Source organism: Lonchura striata, chromosome 1 (assembly GCF_046129695.1).
Source record: "Lonchura striata isolate bLonStr1 chromosome 1, bLonStr1.mat, whole genome shotgun sequence".
Lineage (NCBI taxonomy): Eukaryota > Metazoa > Chordata > Aves > Passeriformes > Estrildidae > Lonchura > Lonchura striata.
The window spans coordinates 133,652,305-133,679,309 of NC_134603.1; the positions used below are offsets into that span (position 1 = coordinate 133,652,305).

General features: G+C 35.3%; 1 protein-coding gene across 6 annotated transcripts in view; it reads right to left on the reverse strand.

Annotated features, from left to right (window-relative positions):
* Positions 1-27,005, reverse strand: part of ANKIB1 (ankyrin repeat and IBR domain containing 1) — an 87,713-nt gene that overhangs the window by 9,462 nt on the left and 51,246 nt on the right. For all 6 annotated transcript variants that reach the window (XM_021551681.3, XM_021551677.3, XM_021551682.3 and 3 more), the window contains exons 4-15: positions 26,559-26,741; positions 19,989-20,106; positions 16,343-16,551; positions 14,029-14,117; positions 12,204-12,348; positions 10,765-10,931; positions 6,503-6,591; positions 5,521-5,651; positions 1,404-1,538; positions 756-842; positions 597-663; positions 85-230 (exon numbers count right to left, since the gene is read on the reverse strand). In XM_021551681.3, coding sequence (XP_021407356.2) covers positions 85-230; positions 597-663; positions 756-842; positions 1,404-1,538; positions 5,521-5,651; positions 6,503-6,591; positions 10,765-10,931; positions 12,204-12,348; positions 14,029-14,117; positions 16,343-16,551; positions 19,989-20,106; positions 26,559-26,741 — 1,566 coding nt within the window. The remainder of the gene's footprint in view (positions 1-84; positions 231-596; positions 664-755; positions 843-1,403; positions 1,539-5,520; positions 5,652-6,502; positions 6,592-10,764; positions 10,932-12,203; positions 12,349-14,028; positions 14,118-16,342; positions 16,552-19,988; positions 20,107-26,558; positions 26,742-27,005) is intronic.

Consider the following 27,005-nt stretch of genomic DNA (forward strand, 5'->3'; position numbering starts at 1 on the left):
ACTACAAAATGGCAAAAAGACATTGATAACTAATATAAAAAAAATAAAGAGCCATTAGGAAAGTAAAATATATCCATGTATTACCTGCATAAGTTCAAATATTTCTTTCTTTGTGCTTTTAGGCTCCAAAAAGAATCCATATGGATAAGAACACTTAAGAATACGGCGAGTTTTTAGAAGCTCTTGCACTGCATCTTCGATGAATGTGGTATCAGGACAGCCTCCCTCAGCTGCAATGTGAAACAAGCATTGGCAAAGTATTTTCCTGCTGATGTCAGCATTACTTCTGTGCATATCAGTTAAATATTTTGCAAGTAAAGAGCAGCAAGTTCTCAATAACTGCACAGTGTTCTTAGGAAAAGAAATAAGCACAGAACATTAGCTTCTATCTTACTAATGCTACTTCCTCCTTGAGTTTTGGAATAGGTAAGATTTACTGTACATTTAACTTTCATCCAATGTTTACAAATTCTAGTCCTGGAGAGATGACATCACACAGCAGACTTGATGTGAGCGCTATCCAAAAAAGAACAGTTTAGCCATAACTGTGTTGATGTGATTTCAAATCAAAGGCACAGATCACAACAAATACTTACTTCCACTTAGAGCTCTACTCAACTGCTCCATCTTTTCTTTGGCTGTTTTTAGAAGGCGCTGTTCTAACTAGAAAAAGAAAATAAATAAAATACAATAAGATAATTATTTTTGGATTAATAAAACAGAAAAAAAATCAGGAAAAATGGCTGGACCCACACCTGGTAGCTAAGTTCATGGTTCTTAAATCTTGTATAATAGTGCATAAATCTATCAAGCTCTTGAAATCTTCTATGCTTCTTTTCAGCCTGGAAAATAATGGAGAGACAAAAAAACCCAAAATAAATCTTATCATTTAATATAACAATCACCATTAAATATAATTAAATAATGAACTCTTTCTACTCAGACTATATATAAAGTATTGTGCACAATGCTGAGTGCCATGTAAGAAGAGAGACAAAATTATTTTTCGAAATTCACAAGGCTGCAAATACTGCAGCCAATGAATTGATACACTGACAGTCCCTGCTGTTTAAAGCAACTTTCTGAAAGCCAAAATTAAGGCTAAGTCTTCTGTAGTGCACAGCAACTAATTTCAGGACCAGCATGCTCATTTTACAAAAGGAAACCATGTCACAGAGAAGTAAAATGACTTTAGTAAAGTCACCAGTGGTTGTTAACAAAGTCAAAAGCAAAAATCTTATGCATCCACCAATAAGTAGTGCTTTCTTTTTGTCTCTTTGATATGTTTAAGGTTGTACTTTTCAATTTGGAACTCTGGTTTGGAAGAATTTTTATTACACTTATCCTGAATGGAGAATTGCAACCTTAGTGCTATTTTTAAAATACACACATTCATTTGTTACCTCTACTGTCATCTCCTTGGACTGCTCCTCTACATGCTGAATAACTTCATAGCGAGTGCATCTGTAGTAGCCTCCAGTGGAAGAGCTGTGCTTCTTCCATTCTTCTAGGCATATCCAGCAAAAGTCATATTTGCACTTCAGAAAAAAACAGGAAAAAGAAAAAAAAAAAAAAGAAATTGAAACTTCTTAGATTTGTAGTTAGGCATCATTATTCCTCTATGGACAACTTAAAAGCATTCTGACTGTAAAAAATTCTGAGGACTCTCCTTCCTATTTTATTTAATCAGGTGATGTTTATCAAACCATGTCAGTCATCATTTTTGTTCCTTGGATCATGAGAGTGTCTTGGCTCTGCATGTTAAGTTTTAAGTGGAGGAAATAAACTGAATTGTAAATACAGCTGATCAGGCCTGTTTTTTTGTTATTTTTAGAAAACCAATCCCATTTCTTTAAATAATACAGAAACTATTCACAGGAAACAATGAAATTTTTTCCCTAATATTACTTTAAAAACCACAATTACGTTGTTTTTGTCAGGTGGTGTTCCTGACACAAAATATTGATAACAACTATTAAAGCAAGAGAGAAGTCTGAACACAAACTTTTCCAGGTGAGGCTTTTCTACACTGACTGAGTAAAGTGCTTTCAAAATAGGTAAAACCTTTCAAGGAAGTGTAAGGTGGCTTATTCAGGCTTCTCTGCATCAGAGAAAATCAAACTGTATTAAATATTCTCAATTCAGTAACGAGTGTTCAGCTAGTTAATTCTAAAATAACTGGAAGCTATTTATGGACAGATAAGCAAACGACTTCACAATTTGGTGAACTATGTTTATTTTATCTGTCTTACAGATGAGGAGAAAAAATTTACATTAATTAATATTAAGCCTTAAGTATTATTAGTAGCATTTGATAAACTAAATTGCATTTCTTCTCCCTTTGATAGGTTTAACCTTTGCAGGAATACCTACTCCATACCAGATGTGTTTGTCTGTAGTTATTTCATACAGTCACTTAGATATATTACAGGAAGGAATGAAATCTAATTCTTGCACTGTACTTTTGCTAATTTTGTTTCAAAAATCAGTAGTGCTAATTTTCTTCTAAAAAGCAATTAAGACTACAATATTTCTTCTTGTTATTGTGCTGTTCCTTCTTGTTTTCAAACATTTTTTAAAGCTGTTGGCTTATAAAAAATGGTGAGAAGTGCCAAGAATGAAGTACAAGAAGAACTGTGTATAAAGTGTTGAGTATCACTGCATCATTTGCCTACCATTCAAACCCATTCATATTCATGATAAGAAATAATTGCAAAATATTTAAAAGATCATATGAAACAATATGTTTCACAAGCAACTGAACAAATAAAGCTCAACTTCCTATTAATTTATGTATATATGTTCCTACTGCAACTATCTCAGCTCTCCCAAATTATCTCCCATCTGACCAATCCATTATATTTATCTTTTAATCTCGCCTATCTCCTAAAGCCTCTTCAGAACCCACGATCCACACAGTATCCCCAGACCCTCCTCCCAGTATCTCAGTCTCATGAGACATTCAAAACCACATTAGCTGTTTCTACACACCTCCCAAACCCAAAATCATTTTCAAGAAGGGTAAGAAAGACAACCCTGAAAACTACTGTGTGTCAAGCTCACTTCAGTGCACCGCATGGAAAAGATTGCTCTGGGAGGTACTGAAAAACACCTGGAGGACAATGCAGTCATTGGTCACAGCTTCACGAGGGAAAGTCAAATCTGATCCCCTTCTGTGACAGGGTAACCCTCCCAGCTGAACAAGGGGAGCCAGGTGATGTGACCTTTCTGACTCCAGCAGAACTCTGAGACTCTCTCACAGCCTCCTTCTGGACAAAACGTCCAGCACAGTGCTGGAGAACTGTGTTACATGACGGCTTCCCTGGACACAGGACTTGAGAGAACACTGAGTTTACACTAAATTGGGAGGAGCTGTCCTCTCCCTCGAAGGCAGGGAAAGTTTCTTTACCCAGAAGGTGATTGGGCCCTGGAAGAGGGACCAACCTGGTGGTCCTGGTGGTTGGGCCCTGGTTGGGCCTTCCTCAGAGAAGCGGTCACAGCAGCAAGCCTGACAGCAAGAGTTCAAGAAGTGTTTGGACAATGCCCTCAGGCACTAGGTGTGACTCTTGGGGCGTCCTGCACAGGGCCAGGAGTTGGACTTGTTAATCCTGGTGGATCCCTTCCAACTCAGCGTATTCTATGATTAACTCCTGAGCTCTGTTTTATGTGTCTTTATGGTTGCTGAGCCTTGTGTCATCACCACCTGGGCTTAACAAATCCCATCTGCTGCTTGGCCATGATCTGAACCAAGCAGAACAGGTAATTGCTGAGCAGGTAACAGCTGGGTAGGTATTTCAGCCTCTCTCTTGGTGGCAGTATAAATGAAGTCTCTGCACCATATAGCTACCAAGTTTCATGAAACTTGCAGCAATTTATTATCTATGAACTTCCTCCTGTTCCTTGAAATCTAAGTACCCATAAGCTTAAAATACAACTATAGATAGTGGAGTGAGAAAGCAGTATGGTGTAAACACTTCCTTGTTAGAAGCTGAACTCATAAAACATCAAGAAAATGCCTGCTTAAGTACAGAAAACAGGGTTTAATGAGTAAGGAGTATTCTCCTCTACACCAAGGTACATGGTAGATGCTAAGAAGCAGCCATAGCCCATCATGTAGTGAGCTTGAGCAGACCTCCCTTCAAAAAATGACAAAAGCTCCATCAGGGATTGTCACTTCAGCAGAAGAAGCAACAAATGAGGTGACTACTATTCATTGTGTCCAAGCCCTGCAATGATGTTGAGGACATCTCCCTCACCTTCCTCACCAGGCTGAGGGGAGGCAGCTGCTATCTGTGCAGAGATTTGACCATGACAAAAGAATCTGGCTGTTTAAGGATATTTCAAGCTGCCTATAACCATCAAAAAGGAAAAGAGACCTCTGATTGTCAGCTAGTGCCTTAGCATGGCAAATTATTTTCATTCATCAGTGTTTATTGGCCAAAGTCTTCTCCAGCCTGAAGCCACTTTGCTGAAGCCACAACTGAGCTTACTGGCAAAAGCTGCAACAAACATACCTTATAGAGTTTTTAGAACTATGGAATTTATGAGCTCTTTTTAAAATAGGTTACGACAAAAAACCCCAAACCAACAAATTTGGCATAAATCAAAGTGTAGGAGACTGTTCTCTGCTGCCAGGAAAAGCCCCAGTCTTCAATTTGTATCAAAGAGATATGTGACAATATAAAGAAAATGGTATCTACATAGCAATAGAGAGAGACCTGCACATTTTCAGAAAAATAAAGAGAATTAAATCTGTTAGCCTTTTATTGTTGGCCAACTATGTCAAGTGTTGACTACTTTCTTATTTTTAATGATGCTCCTCAAAGAGGTAATAGTTGTAGTTATAGAAGATATTTCTGGCATAAAGAAATGTCTAAATATGCTGCTTTTAACTAAGTTGAGCGACAAAACATTTTCAAATGATACTGAACTCATGGCAAAAATATTTTTCCTATTTTGGTAGCACAGTGCAAACTTGTGACTAATTTTCTGGCTGCTGTCATCAATAAATTTTCTTTGGAATCACTCTTTTCTGTCTTTTCATACCTACTGATTAATTCCTGTTTACAGTTTTCCACCTAAACTTCTCTGCTTTGTTGCTATGTTAGAGAAATAATGCAAAAGAAAAATATAGTAAGGCAAAACCTTCATTAGAGCTAAGCCTTCCTTAAAATCTTACATCTGTCAATTAAAACTGTTCTTTCTCTTCTACATTATTAATGATGATTAAACCATCAATTACTTGTTTCATGCTGTATTGGTAATTATTCTAAGGTGTTTATGAAATTTCAGTCATTAGAGTGTACACTTGTCAGCCAAACAAATTTCAGTAAACATTAAAACATTTTCTAAATACATGTAACATGCCATTTGCTCATTATCTAATTCCTGCAACAGATTCCACTACCTATCAGGCATGACCCTTCAGAGGTTTTGGATCTTTGTGGTCCTAAACTATATACAGGACATGCAAAACTGAATTCTGATTCCTCAAGAAATCCCACAATGGGTCCTTCTCACCTTTGCACACTGCATGTGGTTGCAGCCCTCGTTCTTCTGGATGGGGGACTTGCAGTTGGCGCAAGGTTTGGAGTTGGTCAGTAGCCACAGGCAGTTGGCAGCGTCCTCATAGGCCTCACTCACTCCCACAACTTTGGGAAGGTGGCAGGAGGATATGGAGCATGCAAAAACAGAGAGGTTGAAATCGTACTTGTGTAATCTTCTGTGAGAATCAGATTAGGAATGACTCATATTTCCCTGTTTCTTGACAAAATACTCAAGTTTTTCACTATGCATATTTCTCACATGTATTTTATTATTACAGTTTCTAGTTTATACATGTATAATATTAATACACTTATTATTTCAATGTATTTCCATAGATCTCTTTTAATACAAATTTATATACAGTATATATTACAATTACAATATATAAAGGGGCAAGTAAATATATTAAAACAAGAGGTATAGCTTGAAAAAGCAGGGTGTGTTTTGCCTCTTTATAAAATTTTCCATGCTTTCCAAAATATTTGTAACATATTATGGAAAGGCTCTGAACTGTGGTAACCAAGTTAGTATGTATTCAAATTGGTGTTATCTTTACTCTTTTTGTTAATGTAGACTAGGAACACTACTCAATCACATGAGCAGACTGGGCTAAAAGTCAAAATTGGACAAAGTAAATGAAGTTATATGCAGTAATAAACTGACTAATTAATAAAACAAAGCTTTAAAATAAAGGGAAGGAGTTTTGCATACCCTGACTGAACCACACATGCATTTGTGGGGAGGAATGTTCTGCAAAGAACCATAATGCTGCAGTTAAAATGTAAGCAGCCCCTCGTTCAGTGGTATAATTTTCTTCCCTTTTACCCTATTCTTCAACCAATGTTGAAAACACTTTTTACTTTATGCAACTAAAAAAAAAATCTGTCTAAAGACAAAAGATCAAAATGGCATCAAAACACCCACGCCCTCCCTGTTGGCCCTGCATGGCTCTTACGTTCTTCTGGTTTCATTTCAGATATTTTCTGTAGCCAGTCCTTCCAGGTCTGGCAGTCACAGGGTTCGTGTGCTTCACCAAGACATTCCCTGAAAAAGAAGGTGTATACACAGTTTCTTATAACTCAGAGATTTAAAGTCAAAATTGGTTCAAGGTAAAAAAAAAAAAAGAAACCAACAAAAAAACATGTCCAGAATTTAATTAAGTCGGAAAAAAAAAAGCAATCTAAATAACATTGTTTTAAAATACACTCAGACTGCTTGCTCACAAGCACAGATGACTATTATTGATAAAGAATTTAAATGGGACAGGAAAGGAGAGAAGCTTCTTAAAATTACAAACTGAAATAAATCAGCTGGCTTGCAGTTTGTTCTTATACCTGGGTATTATTTTAGTGCCACAAAAGTGCTCATATAGTTTCTGTGATAAAGGTAAACCAGACTACAGAGTTTATCCAAAAGTAGGTAGTTTGCTATAACAGAAATATATTTTATGTAGAAATATATTTTATGTAGAACTACTTGCATCTGTTCAGTTGCAATAATTAACCTTTAACTAGATTCAAGCTTTTAATCGAGAACAAGATCAAAGCCTTTCAACACCATTACTAAGTATTTATGGATATTTACTCCTTCCACCAGATCTTCTTAAATGGGGGCTTGAACTTATTTACACGGACACAGTGGAGTAATGAGTCTCTTGAGCTTCTCCTGAAGTTCCTACTAGGATTAAGGATGGCAATCACTACTACAGAGTGGCAGCAGATATATGGCTTCCAGATGGTGCTTCATTGTGGATGTGTCAATATACACTCTGGATTTGTAATAGCTTCTTTTTTTCTACTGGAATGGCAGCAAATAGCCTCAGACATCTGCCATATCAAAGCAAATAATTTGAGATGGTCACCAGCTGCATCAGAGCACACAAGTCTGCTGCAGATCCAGTGGTGAACTGCTCTCTTGTAGTGCAGGTTCACAAGCTACATCAATACTCTTCTGCTTGCCCTTGTCCACATTTTAAGCAGGAATTCAGGAAGAAAGAAAAGGTTATGGGAACAGTTTTGAACTTTTTTTTCCCTTAGCTAGTCTGCTAACAAAAAAGCTTAAATTCAGCATACATTCATCTCTGGTTCGGACTTAAGATCTTAGCTGGGAAAGATTGTACTAGAATGAATAACTGGCCTCTAATAAGGTGATTTCAGCCTTGGTTGAAAGTTAACACCTTTCACATCTGTGGGACAGTAAGACACTTCAATCATTGACTTTGACAGTGCCAAGACCCTCTCACAGTATACAGTATTTGTTGTCAGAAAGGACTGAAACTAACAAAGATTTAACACTGACAAGCTCGGTTTTAAGTTAAAAGCTGATTGATTAGTCAATCTTTTATGGGGGGTGGGAGGAGGGTCATGTGTCTTTGGTACTTTCAAATTTGTAGATTTCTGGATTTTTAATGAAGTTCAGTCATATCTATATCTAAACCTTTATATCTTTATCTATCTATATGTAACAGTTACAACAGTTGTTCAATAACAACTTCTCATGGAAGAAGCTCTTTCCTCATCCCACCCAAAACAAGCATTTTTATGCTGGGATGTCATTTTACTAGAGTAAGAACATTAAGCCTACTGTTCATGAAAGTTTTTATGAAAGTTTTATTTTGGATAGACAGCAGTGAATGAAAGGAACTAACACGAGCAGCTGTGCCAATTAACAGCAGGAGCCTCCCCAGACGCCTTGCTCAATACTCAGCAGGATGATTTCTATGAAGGCACAACACATGCTTATTAAAATTGTAGCAAGTTTCAACACAAGTTAAAATTCATGGAAGGGCTGAAAGAAGAATGTTGTTTTGGATTTTTTCCCTCTCACAACAATATATTTTGAACCAAAACAGCAAAACACTGTTTCAACTGATGTCCTCAGTGCACCTGAGAAGCTGTTGCTCCTGCAGAGTGAGACTGCCCCTTGCCTGTATCTAGGGTGAAAGGGGTGAGGGCTGAGGGTACAAAATTAGACCATTTTCCATAAGTGTCTGCTTGCTACCATTCCTTGTGCTTCTGAAACTGCTTGAAGGGGGTTCTAACATGTTGAATGGATCCGATAATAAAAGTGATGTAGGATTTGTGCACAGTTTTAATGTATGCTACATTTAAATAATTCAGAATACTTTTTCTGAAAGGTAATTGTATTTGCCACCATTGATTACATTTTGTTCAAGATGCTGTTAGTGGTGTGTAATGAAAACTGAGTAAATTCTAGGAAACTGAATTGAAGAGGAACATTCCTACTCCTACATTAAAAAGGGGAAAAAAGGAAATTGCTCAATAGATTCAGAGAATTTTCTTTTCAGGAAGGCTATAGATATGAAAAAAGTGATTATCTAGAGGTTTGTTTCTTAATACATCAATTCAGAAGAATCTCTTCCTAAATGCAGCATCAATTGCTATTGCAATGTCTAAGCTGTAGATTACTGGGGTAAAACTTGCAGAACTGACAGAAACATGGGACTGTGAGATGTGCTGATTGACATTTAAAGAGACAAAGCAAGCTCCCTTTAAACACACAGTAATGATGAAAACTCTTGAACTGAGAATACGCTTTTTCTCCAGAGGAACACATTCATGCATAGAGATTTTGTACTGTAGGGCTAGTGTGGTGTCCTTAGCAAATGGTTCTGATTTGAGGTACTACAGGATGCTTTTGTTGCTAGCAGAACTTTCTTGCCATTGCTGAAACTCTCCATTCACTTTTGTGAGGATGAAAAAAGAGGCTTTGGAAAGGCCTTCTTGGACATTTTGTTGCTAACCTGAAGTATTTTTCAAGACCTTAACTATATTTGCTTGTCCAGTATTTCAAAGCATTAATGTAAAAAGAATATACGGAAATATTATCAGGAAATGTAAAAACTCAATTTCTCCTGAAAATTGGTCACTCAGAGGATATTTTCACTCTCAGAGAACATTCTAGGGAGCTAGCACATTCAGTCCATGTAAAGGAATCAGAAGCTGCCACTGTCTGAAGGTTAATGTCAATATGACACTGAAGTGGTGTCAGATTCCTTCAGGTTAATAGAAAAATTGATTCTCTACCATCAGAAGCAAGGATGAGAGGATGGCACCTGCTTGTGGCATAGCACTAAGTTTTATTCTTTTATGGTTTTGATTTTTGTGTGTTCATTGGTAGAAAACATTTTCTGGTTTGTTTCCATGGGATTTGTTTCTTTCTGAGTTCTCCGTCCATTGTAAATAATCTCTTCCCAAGAAGTAATGTTTTCTGGCTTTTGTGCTTGTTTCATCAGGTGTGCTTTAGTGTTTTTTTTTCCCCTTCTTCCTTTCATTCATATGGGAAAAGAACTAAAATCAGAGGTATCTTCCATTAAGAATTACGATACTTGGAATGAAGAAGATGATTTAGGATAATAGCATAATAGTTGTATAATAGTTGTCCTTGTATAATAGTTTCAATTGAAAAATGAAAAGAAGAATTGCTGAACTTATCTGAATGTCTGTACTTTGGTTGACCCTTTTTCACTTTCCAAGAACATAAAAATGTCCCACTACAACAGTCATAAATTGTCAGTCTGATAATGTCAAGGAAAAATATGCCAATTTTTTTTTTACTTTCTTTGATACTGTTATGTCCTTTTCTAGGAAGTGCTGAAGATCAGCAATCTGAGGGATGTTTTAAAAAAATATCTGGCTTTTTATTCCTTCTTGGGCTCACAGTCATCTTAAAACACAGTAGAAGAAAGAAAAAGTGCTGAACTTCAAGTAAAACAAAGGTTGGAATGATCCTGCAAACAGAATATTTATGTGTGAAGGAAATGGTACTTCATGGCCTCACTTAAACTCCAGCTTCTTTGATGTGATTCTAGCAAAATTCAGAAAGAGATAAACATCGCTGGTTTTCTAGACTACAACAGAGAAAGTGCCATGTTTTGATCATACAATTATCCAGACACAAACATCCCTGTTCCAGTATCCCACTTTTCCTCTGTTTCCTCAGAACAGAACATCACAACACTCTATGCTGTTATTTTGCACCTAACAGAGACAATAATGACTACTGGATTATAAATCTTTGCAGTGCCCCAAAATACCACAATATTTGAGTAGTGCATGGATAGAGGATAGTACAGTCATTTATCCTTCCATACTAATTTCTGTTGCACTCTTGATGTCATGTGGAACTTTTTAATGAGTCCCTGGAATAGCAGTAACTGTGAGTTTATGTAGAGGCAGGTGAGTTTCCAGTACTAACCAGCAAAAAAGATGTCCTTTCCCACAATCTACAGCAGGGGCTTTCAGCATAGGGAAGCTAAGTGTGTCTGATCCTGTTGAATTTGACCCTTGTCTTGTCAGCCTTACTGCTCTTTCACAGCCAGGTATAGGACACCACTTAATAGCAGGATTATTTTCAACAAAGGCCTGTGGGGAAAAAAACGAGAAAAAGAAAAAATTTTACCACATAAGATCAGATTTCATCCTTGATATAAAACAATCTGTATTCATAGTCCTCCTTTGAAGGAACAAAGCAAAAAAACAATAAGGACAGTCTTGTAGCTACAAGGATAGACTTTTAAATATAGTTATAGAAAGGGAGTAATTGAATCTCAGCATTTTCTTTAGTAACAACAGTACTTCAGACTTACACTAAGAATGAAATTACTTACATTCCAAACAAAAGTTCAATCTCTGCAAGTTAATTCCTTTGTAATGTGGCTTACAGTAAACTACTATATATGCACTGACAATACACTCATTAGCAGAACTGATTCTTTCAGTTGGAAAGAATGAAAACCTTACTGATTAAACAAATATCCCACAATAAACCAGAAATCAGAACTAGACTAACTCAGTAATTTATTTCCCGTATTTTTGGTTAATGTAACAAGTCTTCTTTTTCTCTGAGGAGAAAAAAAGGAACTTCCACTACTTTGTTTTGAACCTATTCTGATCAACAGTCAAAATAAAATACGCAAAATATGAATCAGATCTGTTAATTTAATTTGCATCTCATTGTGCAATAAAGAGACTTGTTGCAGAGAAAGTACTGTACTGTAAATGAAAAAAATATCTACTTCTGCCCTGCCACTGATAAAGTAGCACATTTCTCAAGACTAGTTCATTACCACACTAGTATAAAAGAAGAAAGCTAAATTAAAAGATTGTTTTTAAAAACAAATTGCAATGATGAAAACAAATACATTAAAAAACCCAGGAAAATCAAATCAATATTTTCCTACTCCTTCACCCATATACAGTAATCATATCAAGCATAGTACTAGGAAGTTTTATAAAAGGAAACAGATGCCATTTCTGAATACAGTAAAAACAATCTGAAAACTTTAAAAATTTCAAATTGCGAACACAACTCTGAGTGATTAAAACCTTCATATCACCTGCTATGAAAATGAGTTGATAAAATTATTTTATTAATACTGCATTAGGAAATGTACTATGGAAATATGGCATTTCTACTTAAGGAATATATAAAAAATGTTCTTTATTTTTTTCTCCGTGATATGGCAAACATTGATATTATGCTACATAAGAGCCAATACATATGTGCACATATTTGTTTATGAATTTCTACTTGGAAAATTCCAGATATATTGCAGCCTTTCATACAGAAGTTTTAAGTTACCTTTTATAAAATGGAATAGAGTTCAAGAGTACAAGAACAGTTTGATAATTTACCTTAATGTCAAATTGAAGGTATCGCTTGTCCATCTCCTTGGAAACCACACTTTCTATGATGTCTACAGGCACAAGCTGGAAACAATCATATGCTGGGCAAAAAATGTTGTGAGCTTCACCCTCCTGAATTTTCAGATTCAAAAATCTGCCAGAATTTTTCCAGTTGGTATTTGTGAATAGAAAGTAAAAGTGAAAAGGCTGTTGAGTACTTTACACTTATGTTCACAGGTATTCACAATAAATACTTTTCAAACAGAGAAATAAAAGTATCCCTTTCTGCTTAAAAGAGCTACAAATTTGATGAACAGCATAATTAAAAAAAATAACATTGTCATGGTTCAAATGTGAGCATCATCAGCAGTATTTAGCCCAATGTTTGTGGTTTCCATCCTTGCCATTTATCACACAGTTCTTTATTGTTTAATTAAACTGAGCATTATTTCTACCTTAAATCAGAAACAGAATATGCAAGTGTAATTAATCTAGGAAATAATTAATTTAATACACAATTATTTTCTACAACTGTGCTAATAAAACTAGGCCTGTTTTTGGACACAAATGTCTAAACACAGAACAAGCTCAAAAATGTGCTGTTGTTTAGTTTGAATGCTGTAACAGGTTTATTATTCTGCCAACAAGGATGCCACCATTCTAACTTTAATCATTTAAAGGATAGGCAGTTATTCTAAGGTAGTCATCTGAGATCCTTCAATAGTTAAGGCAGAGATACCTGTCAGTACATCCCATCTTAGATTTGTATCTTAGAGTTGGGTAACTCAGTCCTGGCTATAACCCAAGTGACTTAGGAATGACTGGCTCAGAAAGATGAATTCCACCCTCAGTGTGCCACCACAAATACTTGCCATTGAACTGTGGCTCTGAGCCTGTGGCTCTGAGCTGGCCCCTGTGTCCTGCACAAAGGACACACAGTCCAGCAGCCAAATTAAAAGCACCACGTCAAACCAGCGATCTCTTGGTAACTCCTACATTCTGCCAAGGGATTTGCAAGGCAAGAGACTCACAACTAACAATTTTCTTGCCACTGAAAAGAACTGCCTTTGGAAAGCTCATATGGAAAAGAAAGTTTTCTTCCTTAGCACCAGAACTATGGGTTCATAGGAATGGGGTTGATCTGCAGTAGGAATAGCTGTGCAGAAATGGTGCTGTAACAAGACACTACAGGAGCAGAGATCAAGTAGTACAATCTCCTGAATGGCGACACAGATGAATACAAAGCACTGCATACAAATACAATTATTCCTGGGAAATATGATTAATATTTATACTACCCTAATTATCCATGTCTGAGTTTTTCACTGGCATGACTACTCTGACCTATGCAGTAAAAAGAGCATTAGATTAATAGAACTTCTAAGTGAAATCTACCCCTCAGTTATTAACTCTCAACATAAAGAAAGAATTTTAATTGCTTTTCTGATTGGAAATGGATTCACAATGCCTAAGTTTAGTGTGCTAAACCCAGAGATGGAATTAAGCATGTGCTTAATTTAGAAACTGTAAACCCCAATGGTGCCAACACCACACACACTCACTGAGCAAATCAAGAGTAGGCTTATCTATTTACACACAAGCTTAAAACATTTGATTAAGAATCTTGCGTAGTCAGGACCTAAACAAACATTACATAAGCCTAAACCAGTAATGGTTGATTGAGTGACAATTAAAATAGTCCATAGGTTCAAACCAGCAATTCTGTGAAACCCAAACAGTACTTCAGCATTAGCTGTTTAAAGTCTCTGTCTTTTCCTCCTCAACACAGCAAGTATGAAAGTTTCTCACATGATGGAGAAGTACAGATACTCACGCCTCCCAGCAAGCTCTGCAGAAGTCATGTCCACAAGGCATATCCACTGGGTCTTCAAACACAGAAATATTACACATGCAAATGTCACACTGTAAATGACAAAAATGCTTTTGATTAACAAATACCCTAAAGCTTTTTGTATTGTTAGCAGAATGAGTTATGTTGGAAAATCTCAGCAAAAATTTAAAGCAGTGTTTGGTAGGGGGAAAAAAATCTAACTGTATCCAGAAAAAAAAGTTAACTAAGCTATATGAATGGGAAAGACTTGGTATCTCTGTTTTTATAACTCTCTATCCAGAGAGCACATTTTGGGCTGCTTTTCGCAGTGTCCTTGAGCTCAGGAAGTGCTTCACTCTGCAGAGTGTTGGAATCTCAGAGTTCTAGGTCCAAATGGAGCTGTGTTTTTCACCAGCTTCACACACAGCCAGAAATGAGTTTGGAGATGACAGAGGCTACAGGAAATGTTTAGCATCTCACACACTCAGGTCTAAATCAAGGTGGAGCAGTTTGAGTGCACAGCAGTGGCAGAAAATACTTTAAGTAATAACCTACATATATATAATTTTTTAAAATAGAGGTTTTTGATCAAAATGAAGAATAAGTTACACTACAAATACCCCACTATAAGATATAATTGCTGAATTTTACAGAAGAAGGCACTAAAGAAAAAATAACACTGAATACTGAGACCCTTACTCTGATAGAGTCAAAGAGTAGGGATGAAAATACTCACTGCTTATGTGTGAAAATACTCACTAGTTATGTGTGGAAATAAATACTAATGCTCTTCAAGAAATAAAAAATGATTTTTCTTTTCATTGAAACAAAGACACCATGAAAATGTATTTCAACTTCGAATGCATTAGGTATTATATACACATAGGACAGCTTCAGAAAGTTAGCCTGTGGTATGTGACTTTAAAAGCACTTACATTACAGCCAAAACGAAATCAAACAAAAAAATAATGGCCTTTTAAGTGTTAAACTCAGTGAAGATATGTATTGTTCCTTCATTCATTTAAACTTATTATCTTGCCAAAAATAAATATTTTAGAAGTTGAAAATGCATTAAAAATAACTTCTATTAAATTTATATGAGCTGTGAATTTTGTTCAAAATGTATCTTTAAAGTAAGGAATTTAATGAAGACCCAAGTTAAAACATCAAATAAAAATGTTTACTAGAACTATTTATAAAATAAGATGCAAATGCAAAACATGTAAAGGAGCCTTATACCTTGTAGCTTTATTTTATCTATTCCTTTTAGTTTTCATTTTCCTGGCAAAATGAGATTTGGTAGTTCAGATAAGATTCTTAAACAAACAGGAACATTAAATGTGTAACTCTGGACCTGGATTGAGACACACTAGATCTATAATGGCAATCATTATCCACACCTGCATTCCTGGCTTATAGACCATCAATGAAAAACAAAACACACAATGTAAAACTGAGGATATATAATCTCCTGTTCAACATTTTAATTAGGAATTATTCGCAGACCATATTTAACTGCTATTGGAAATAAATGTACAATAACAATATACCTTCTATAGAGCATTTTACAGCATTTTACAATTAAAGAAATAAAATATTTCTATGTGGTTTAATTTTAATATGAGATTTTGCGATTATCCATCTGAAAGACTGCACGTAATATTCTAAGAAAATGCTTAGATCATGGAGCAATAGTTTTATAATGCTGCAGCTGTGGATTATTAAAAAGAGAACTCTGTCTTCCAAAAGAGCCACACTGATTTTAATGAAAGGCGCTTTCATATTTCAAATTTGCAATAGCTTTGTAAACTGCTTGAAGCAGCCCACACATAGTAAAAGTAATTATAAGCTTACAGTACACTAGTGGGCTGACATTTCAAAATGCAGACAAAGACAATTTTGATTTCTAAAGAAAAAATTTTCAAAAGGCAGGGTTCACAGAACTGCGTACATTCAGGGAAATGGATACAATAAAAGTGAACATCTTGATAGGGATGAGATGAAAAGTTCAAAAGAGCCAAATGCACTGATGTGACTGTAGCTGTCTAAAATGAGAGTTTGTGAATGACAGCCAAGGTAAAAACAGAATGGTTTCCATTTGCCAGATGCTGAACCGTTTTATCATATAGAATGTTTAAGGTGTCAACTTCTCAACAGAGAAGTGTTTCTCTGTTTCTCTGCTTTTTCACTTTTGGAAAGAGAAACACTTTATACTTTCACAAAGGTATTTTTGGCAGCTGCCCTGTCTACACAGGTGTATTGCGTTTAGAAATCAGCTGTTTTGCCCTGCTGGTTTAAGATCTATTTATAAATTTACCACAGCTGTCTCCATGTCTCCTGGTGAGGGGCTGATTTCATCAGGGGAAGTGATGGAAGAGCGAGTGGTGCGTGGGGTCCGTGGGGACGGGAGCGTGTCCCACGCGTTGTACCCGCTTGGAGGGGGCGTTGGCATCTGAACCCCGGAACGCTGGCAGCAGTGCTCCGGGTTACACATCCAGGCTTCCAGTAACTTCTCCCTGTCCCAGTCTTCGAGAAATATAGAGATACAGGAAATTATGCAACTGACAATGTTTAAAATGTATTTTGTAACTGCATCCTCAAAAGAACACTAAACAAAAAAAAAATTAAATAAATAACTATAATGAAGTGTAATCGAATGGAACTTCAGACATTCCATTTCAGAGAACACACGCCAAGATAATTTGTAATGCAATGCATTTTTGTAAATAACTGCATCACAAACATCTCCTTTCCCTGTAATATGTCTTAACATATTTTTGTTATTTATTTACAGCAGTTGTAGTAGCTAGAAGACTCAGCTGAAAACCAGAACTGTACTATCACAGACAGATGAAAATAGACCAACCCTCACACCAATGAATTTTCATTATTTTTTCTTTCTATTAAAAAAAAAAAATTGTTTAATATGGATTCAATTTTATGTTGTGGGTTTTTTTGGTTTTTTGGGGTTGTTTTTTTTTATTTTTTTAATGAAGCCAGGATATACAGGAAAAATACTAAGATTACAAAAAGATTTGTGATTTAATGAATTCCCAGTCTTTATATATATATATACCTATAAATGTGTTTCTGGGGGAGGGGGGGGGGGGTGGGAATCCACCTAAGAACAAAGAAAATTTCATATATTCTCACTACATTTTATTCTGCACTTGTTAGTGAATACTTTATTTTTATTCATAATTAACACTGCCTATTTATATACAAAAAACAACTAGTGAAACAATATATAATATAATTGTTTGAAATGCATTCTGTTTCTGATTCTTAAGATTAATACTAAAGATATCTTCAGAATTGCAGGTTTTTTCTACCCAAAATACTTGAAAGTTCTCATTTAAGTATAAATCTATCAAATTCCTATACAGATTTTAATCTAAACTCATCAACGCTACACACAGATCTGACAAATTTGAATTTCATAAACTGTTAGAAATTTCCCAATTTTTTCCTACTGCTTTAAATAACTAAAGTTTGGGGATTTTTTGAAGTGCTGCGTACTCTCAAAGAAACATCAATGTTATTAACCAGAAGATGTTTTATTTTTATTTAATTTTATTTTTATAAGGAAAAGATAGTTCTCCTATCCTGTATTAGTGCTGAGAAAAAAAAGATGTGTTCTAAGCAATACATAGTAAAAGTATTGCCTCTGTAAAAAAAAAACTATTTGAGCTGCAAGTGATTTATTGATCAGTTCCTTACTTATCTAAGCTAAAACATATCACGGGTTAGTTTAATTTCATTTGTTTAAAGATATGGATCCACACACTTACACATCAAAACTTACAAATTTTATCAGCATTTTTTCATACTACCCTGAGTTTATAACCTTTCAGAGCGGGCTGACTGATGTTAAGATACAGATAAAATTTGCTAGAAATTTTCTTGACTTTCTCTGTTGTACTGTATCTTTAAAATAGGTAAGGACTAAGAGATATCACTAAATAGATCCACTTTGTTCTCTTTACTAACTTATGAATTTTAGTAAAATACAAGGTATATTTGTTGAATTGCCTGTTTTTATCCTGAAATCCATTGCTGTATACTGAATTAGAAGAGAAACAATGTTAAAAATACACTTGTAGAAAAACTGTAAAGCTTTCATGACTGCCACAATAATATTTTTTCTAATCTTGGCTTTAATACTACATACTTCTGTCTCAAATAAAAGAAAAAAAGGAAAATACTCTCTTAGTGTCTGTGTCAATAACTTGATATAGTTATACAATAAAAGAAAGCAAAGTCTGGTGGATTAAGTATTATACACCTGTACACTATTAAACATTATATAAGTATGATCTTTCCAAGAATTTAAAACATGCTTTTCATACCTTGTGTGAATTAAACCAAGATTTCACATTATTCCTCTGTGAATTTCAAAATTTAATGCAAAAACATTACAATTTCTCATTTGATGTTTATTCTCTAAACCTCTGTAAACACCTGAGTTATTTCCTTTACTAAGCTGAATCAATACAGCTACAGACAAAATAGTTGATTTTCTCATGACTTGCTAATTGTCTGTGCTTCTTTCTGAGCACTGGCCAATTGCATTAAGTTACCAGAACATCACTAAGGCAACATCAGTAGAATGACCTTTCCAACACAGACTGATTTCTTCTCAATTTTCAATTCCTGCTTGCTAGATGTTGGTGGACACTTCACCATTTACATCAACCTCACTGATTTTCAACTAATTGCAGACTGAGCTGAGAGTTTGAACAATTTGAACAATTTTCCTCTTCCAAATATCTGCACAGGTTATGAAGACTATGCAGTCAAATATTTATAATTTTTAGCCTTACTAAGACTATTCTGGGAATACAACATAGCATTCAAATATTGCACATATTATAAATATAATGTAAGAATTAAACAAAGAATCAACATAATTATATATATATATATATATGCAAGGACTGTGCCTTAAATATTATCATACTGGTTACTTAACTCAATGTTAAAAGGAACACAAATACCAGCTATGGAAAATAATGTAAAAGAGATGAATTTCAGGTACCACAACTCCTCATTAAAGTGTACCAAAAGCTGTGGGTTTAAAATAATGTCTTTCTATTTCACTTTTCTCTCTCCCACTGACTTTAACAAGGAGAACACAAAAATAATAGGGTATGAAAGCCTAATCCAGCAACACAGTGATGAGCATGCAAACCATTAACTGCCTGAGTAGTTCCTTTGGCATAAAGTAACAATGCAGATGCTTCAGTAAGCATAAGTTGTGAATCATTCAGTCAAAGCCTAAAGCTTACACCGAGTTTCAGAGATACTTTTGTCTGAAGAAAACACACTGAATCCAGTATATTCCCTTTCTGACAACCCCAGCTTAACTTGAAAAAGAATACAGGCTTATTTCAGTGAAAATAAACTAGTTACAGATATGCACATGGAAAAGCATACCCTGTATACAAAGTGTAACTACAAAAAATCCTCCAAAGGACATACACTCATATAATTTAAACCCAAGGCAATTTCCAACCACTTATTACAATGGTCAGACTGCTTTTATTGCAATAAAAAATAAATTTTAAAATGTTGATCTGGTTTTATACACAAATACATAGTGGCAGAAAACCAACAGTCAGACAAAAATAGGTTTGATGAATTTTACTTTTTTGACAAAAAAACTATGTAAGTTTTACTCCTGTGTCTCTCTCACCAAAAGAGGGTGTTTCTGTTTTTCCACACTGCTGAAGTTAAACTGTCTTCCATTATAATTCCTAGTTTGAATCACTTTTCTATCAGCTTCCCCGTCTGCCTCAATGTTTTTGACATACTGCAGCTGTACTTCTTTCTGAAGTACTGTGTGGTCTGTTTCCTGCTATTAACCATTACTTCTCTTTTCCTTGGAAATAAAGTGCAAACATAAAACTGTGGTTTTGCATTTGCTGAAAGCAGTTTATTTAGACTTTAAGGTTTGGGATTACCATGTGCCCGAAGTAGAGCTTCTGCAGTAAAGAGCGGGGCTTGGAGCATGTCAGCAGATTCCACGATCAGCATGTCCTTAAGCCTTCGCAGGTCTTGGAGTCTTAGCCCCTCATATGGCTTGAAGAAGATGAAGAAAGATAATTTATGTCTAATAGTTTCAAGTTATTCTCTAATACAGTATTAAAAAGAAAGCATTCAAAGCACTATTACTGATTACTATTACCATCTCAGCTGCAAGGCAGTATGGAACAAAATTTATTCACCGTGCACACCAATGATCATGCAAAGCTACATGGAAACAATGTAATTTTGTTATATTTACAGTATGATTTTGTAAACTTCCAAAATCTAAAAGCATTTCTTCCAGGTATAATGGAGAACTCTAAAGTTCTCCATTATAGCAGGAAGCCATCTTCAAATTATAAGCTATCCTAACATTGACTGTCTCCCAAAAACAAGCTAGATTTTCACAGAATCTAGATGAACTTTGATTCAGTGATTAGGCCTCAGGTATTGTGGAAGAGGTATGAGAATGCACAAGTAGATTTGAACTATGAATTTAGAGAAGAGCCAGACAAAGGACAGGTTATCATACATTGCATTCACTGACTCTACACGTTGAGACCCGTTAACTCTGAATTGGTCTGCAGGGGATACATTGAGGCATTAGACAGTGAGAGGTTTGTGAACAGAATCCAGTATCTGGATCTTCTGAGGCAATAGCCACCCTTTCAGAAACAAAGTCCACCCCCAGTAGGACAGATGAAACATTCAATTAGATGTTTGTAGAAATACTATTAAGGTTGAGGTTGAAAGAGACCTTCAAATGTCATTTGTTCCAGCATTCCTCCTCAATCAGGGCCAGCTGCCCAGGATGATGTCCAGATGGCTTTTGGACATCTCCAGGGCTGGGGATATATTGTACATGGAAATATCAAAACAGTTTTCGAGAAACAACATCCAATTCTCATAGCCCTACAGAGAGCAGATCATCCAGCTGCCTTCTTGATCTGGACATCTATCCCCTAGTTACAACATTAAAACTCAAATCAGAAAGACAAAAAAGAAGTAATTTAGGATTCTGAATTAGTTCCAACCAAGAGAGCAGACATACACACATATGTTTGCAGACTCATTTTTAAAACTAAGAAAGACTATGACAGCAAATAATGTCTTTGTTAGTGTCGCACAGAGAAAATTTTCCATAGGTAGAAAGAGAAAAAAAAAAAAAAAAAAATGTGGGAGGGTCTGCAAAGAGAATGAATACAGAAAGGATATGTAAAAACCATTATTCTTTCATGCACTGGTTTTATTTACTTAAAGGGTAGCTAACAATATATTTAAAACATTTGACATAATGTGTTACATGCTCAGAACTAGTCAGGAACCTGGGCACCAAAGGGCAATTGTCTTCAGCAATTTGGAGATGGAAGGACACAGCAGCAGTGATGACAAATAATGACAGTTAAGACCATGCATTATTATTTACTATCTATATTTTGGTTTTATGTAGACCATAGTCCAGGACTCTCCATGCTAGATTGTAAGGACACAAATGTATGCATGCATACATAGCCAGAAAGCAAAAGACTGGTTCTGTCCTCGAAAGGTTACAATCTAAGTAAAATTCTACTGTCCCCTTTAAGGATAACAAGCAGAAGGCAGAAGTGATGGAGATAATGGATACCCTGGGTTGCTAACTGATTTGCTCTTTTGAGACACCTATTCAAAAAATGTATCTTTCTTCTTGTGTTCCAGACATCATAATTAACTCCACAATGCATCTAAAACTTATGACTGACTCACACAAATACTTCTGTTAGCTAATCAGTGAAATAAACAGGTGCTTCTCCCTACTAGAAACTTTGCCATCAGCAAGAGTAATGTTCCACAGATCTGCATTGGGCCTCTGTTCTTATTGAGAAAACAAGCAAAGCAGAAGAGAAATGACCTGCAAGTGTCCTGACCTGTAAGTTTGGGCAGTTTCTCTATGTCCTTCCAGTGCTGATGATGCATAACTCAGTAAAGGACAAGCTGAACGTTAATGGCTTGCACTGAAATAAATCTGGGCCACTTGGATTAACATCATGCTGGAACTTGACTGACCTTCTTAACTTATTACAAAAGAGATATTTTTTTAAAAAACATTTCAGAGTGACAGGGATAGAAACAACTGTGTGCCAGAATGATTATAATTGTGCTGTATATACAGCAAAGAAACAGAAGCAGAATGGTCATGACTGAATCTGAACTCCATCTGAATTGCAATTGTAAAGCAATCAGCTGTGTCAGCACAACAGCACTCAATTCTTGAAGACCATACACATCACAAGAAAAAATATCTTTTTTGTTAAATTTGCAACATATAAGCATATTTTAGGACCTGTTATTTTATCCTGAAATGCAGACATGTTCAGAATTATATTTAATTGACTGGTTCTAGGTCAACCACTGTCAAGTATCTCCCCTTGAGTAACAGACTACTATATTACCTCAAATGGAGCATTCCACACAACCCAGAAGGGAGTTTTGGATCTTCAGATTTTAAGAATCCTAATTTTATCTTTTTAAGTATAAGGGAAACATTCCCTAAGAATGTGTTTGAAACATCAGAGCCCCACAGAAGAAGCTGAAAGAAATTTTAGGCTAGCACTATTAAGGAGGTTAATCTGAAAATTCCAGAGTGAATACTTTATACAATTAACCTTAAAAACATAATGTGTACAAGACAGTCTTGTAGAGATTTGTAATGATACAGTCTTTAGCTATGAGTTTGTACATCCAGGATGTAAAATCAGAGAGGTTTATTTTTAACTACTTTGAACACTAATGACTTATCTCTGCAATGCCATGTGCTAGAAAGGATTTTGACTACAGTTTATGATGCTTGGCTCCTTTAATGGTCATTTATGGAGGAACTCTTTATTGACATTTGCTGTGAAAAAGACATTCAATATTAGCATAATTTAAGTATATATAATGATTTTGAAATATACTATAGGAGTTACTACTTTAATACACTGCTGAGCTTCTCAAAACAGATACCAACACTTCTGCATTTCAAAAGCCCTTTTTTTCTTCTCCAGTTCTACTACTAATGTTTAGATATCATAAATTATACCTTTTTCTTCTCCTGAAAGTACTTTCAGTATGTAAGCTGATTATTTTAACAGTTCATTTCAAGCTATTATTACTTTCTTCACTTTTAAAGCACCATTAAAATAGACAGGGGTAAAGTAACTCTTTGCTACATTCTTGCTAACGCTTTGTCAATTAAATGGTGACAAAACACTTCATGTAAACATCCTTCTTTATGGAAGGATGGAGTTGTGCAGTTAATGGAGTAATATATTAAAAATTATTTATTCTCCATTTAACTCATTCAAGTAGAATTATATGCACTATATGTATATTGACACTACATGTATCTTAACTAAATGTGGTCCCCTTCTCTCACTTCATAAACCATTCTCTATCGGTTGAGATAAAATAAATTTGAATAATTTAAGATAACTCTTTGTACTTATGGTATTTATATTACTTATATATTTATATGACATCAATTCAGGATTTGAAAAAATCATTCAAATTTTATACACTCAGTAAATCTGTGATACATTCACTATCAGTGTATTTCTTCAGTATTCAGTAGAGCATATGTAAAAGAAATGAATAAATTATATATTTTGCTGTTGGATAAGGGATTTCATTGTGTCTGACTGAGAGCCAAAACTGTTGTGGATGATCTGCTCTGAGGTACTGCTCATTCCCAGGCACTTCTCATGCAAATTTAAAACATTACATGATTTAATTGAAAGGAAGAACCCTTTCAGTCTGAAGATTCCCAGGGATACAGCACCAAGACAAATATGCTCTCATGCTACAACAAATCACAATGTAAAAGACTGTGTGAAAGAACAACCAAAATCTATATTACCGGCTTAAGAACAATCACTTAATGTCATTGTGATTACATTGTGAAAATACAGAACTGGATCTAAAAGATTTAAAAGATAGATTTATCTTCAATTGGATTTAAAAGATAGATTTAGATTTTATACATCAAAGATTTTTTTGAGATTACTCAACAAAGAGCAAAAAAAAACAAGAAAAAAAGAATTGTGTTCTCCTGTAAACATGGCAGGCTCTGAAGAGGAGGTATTGGGTACTATCATTCCAGATACTACTGTGCAGATCTTAAACACTGGAGTTAAGCCCATTTAGCTGTTCTGCCTAGGAAGAAATCCTATTCGTGGTTTTCAAATATTTTATATTTTCCTGTAACCTTCATTCAAAAGATGCAGTTCCTTTGAAAATGCATTTCGTAGTGTTCAAAGTTTTTTAATTATTCATGAATGAATATTTTCTGTTTTGGAAGGATGTTGAATGGCAACAATTACAAGCTGAATGCGATGCTAAACAAGCATCTTGTACACTCCGTCCCTCAGTGTTTAATAATATATAAAAATGAAACTGAGAGAAAAAAAAGTAAAGGATCATCCTTGAGAGGCAATTTTGGTGAAGCATCTGTGCTATGGGGGTTTTGACAGAGGCATCACCATAGGCAGCAGTAAGTGCAGCTGTCACTGCCCATCCCAGACATTTGTATACCGACCTGGAGGATGAGGACATGCGGCCATTTGGATTGCAGCTCAGTGCAACTCTTTCTACGGCTGTTTTTTCAATTGATTTTAGCCACTCTGAGGGCTAGGATTGAAAGATTAACTTCTGGCTACATGCTCTTGGCATCTCCCTTGTGCCAGCACTTGCTCTCTTAGAGATAAACAAGATGTTAGAGAAATTATCCCACTGGAAAGTCATAAAGAAAGGGGGAGAAAATCAGCAGGGAGGATGTGAAGACAGAACTGCTCTATGTAAATTCTCAAGGTCATCAATAGGAGTGCCAAATTGCAGGCTGACATTTTTTGGCTTGTGAACATTTAGAACACGTGGGAAAGCGGCCCTGGTATGCGAGATAGACAACTGTACAGTCCCTTGTATCAAGTCTTGCAGCTGGTTTTGCTCAGCATCTACCTTACACAGGTATGAGCCAACGTCTTCTCTTACAGAAAAGCATATTCAAGTGGCTCTTGATTTGTCCCACCCATATCTGTAAGTTCCTTGTCTTCTTACCTGTGCTGGTGTATATGCCAGCAAACCCCTGGTATAAGTATGACGATAACAATTATTCAGCTTAAATAATACAGTTATATATTACCACTCTTGGAACTTTTTTCTTCTTTTAAGCCAAAACATAGCTATGATCCAGCTGAAACAATAACCTTCCAAATAGTTCTACTTGCATAACCAGAGGAGTAGCAAACTGCAATTGTGGCAAGAAACTGCTGCAGCCTTTTGAAATGTTTCTGCCAAGAGAGAATGTAAGTTCAAACTATCTTCTTACAGTTTGGATGCCTCTACATGGAAATATTCAGAGACATTAAAATGAGTTAATTACATTTGCTATTTCAATATATTAAATACATTAAACCTCGTCTCTAAATGTCTCATCTAGGAATAAACTATCTAATTAACACTGTTTATATTTGAATTTATCCAAGAAAAATGGTCAAAAAATTAAATGGACACTACAAGGACTTCCTTACTCTCAAATAAAAGTGACAACGAGTGGCATTTTTCAGGGGAACAGTTAATGTGATCTAAGCCTACTAAAGTATTTTCTTTTAAACATCATTAGGTCATACGTGGGCCCAGCTAGTAAAAAGCCAAGCTAAGCTATTTCTGAAGGGAGTAACCCTAGAGAAATCTATTGTCCTTGAATTTAAACAGAATTAATTTGTGATATTTACTGAATCATATAATCGATCTATGTATTCTGATTTAGAATTTTAGTTACCTAAAATCTGATCATGAATGGGGAGGAAACTTATACTCAGAATCTTTTTGGTCTTTTAAATTATCTTTATGGAATCACAGTTGCCTGTAAGGCATAACAAACTTCAAGCCAATTTTTTGTCTGTGAATTGTCTCTCTCTTTCAAAAATTTACTTGGAAGTAATACCACTTGTTATTACCTGTTTTTCATACAAAATCTGGTATGCAGTAGCTTCAGGCATCATGTCATAAAACAAGCAAGTAAATGCACAATGTTGAAGTCCTGCACTAGTCAATTTTGAGTGATTTTGTAACATTCAACCCAGTCTTAGTCCAGGAAAAGTTTACCGACTCTATTCCACAGATCTTCTCCTTTTCAGAATTTATTTTGTCCTAATTTTTGAGACAAAAAGGCATCTTAAGAAATAAAAAAAATTAAATAATGTTTGGTTTAGAGAAACTGTTTTTGAGTTTACTGGCCTCACTGTATCTCTTCCAGCCTCACAGCCTGCAAGACAGTCCACATAATTAAGATATTAATATAATTTCTGTTTCTTTTGACAATGCATTTGTTATCTTCTCAGAGCTTAACTTGAAAACTACACAGAGCTGTGCTAAAACTGTTTATAAATACAAAGTACAGTACCTACTGAAACACTTGCAGACTTGTGCCACAATGTAACTGCTACAAGTATAAATGTGCAAAATACTTCAGATTTAAAGTATCCTCTGACCTCTTTTTTGTCTAAAGCAGCATACTCAGCTTCAATGCTCTCAGCTTCAGGATCACGTGAAAATACCATTCGAGATTCCAGGTTAAGAGCCAGCTCTTTGTGGTGCTGTTTCTCTGCACAGTCACATGGGGTATCTTTATTTTCATTTTCTGCAAACAAATCTCCACCATGTTTTACTAGAAGCTGAAAAGTAAAATGGCAAAATAAGCAGTTATTTATTTGCAACTCTAATATCAACCTAAATAAAAGGCATGTGAGTTAAGGAAAAACAAAAACAACAACAAAAAAACAAGAACAGAACAAATATTACAATAATAATAATAGTCTTTAGAAACAAGGATTATCTATTGTTAATAAATAAATTGCTGTTTGCTTTCACACATAATTATAACTATATCCACAGTAATTCCACAGAACAACAAAATCTAAGAAATACATTACAAGGTA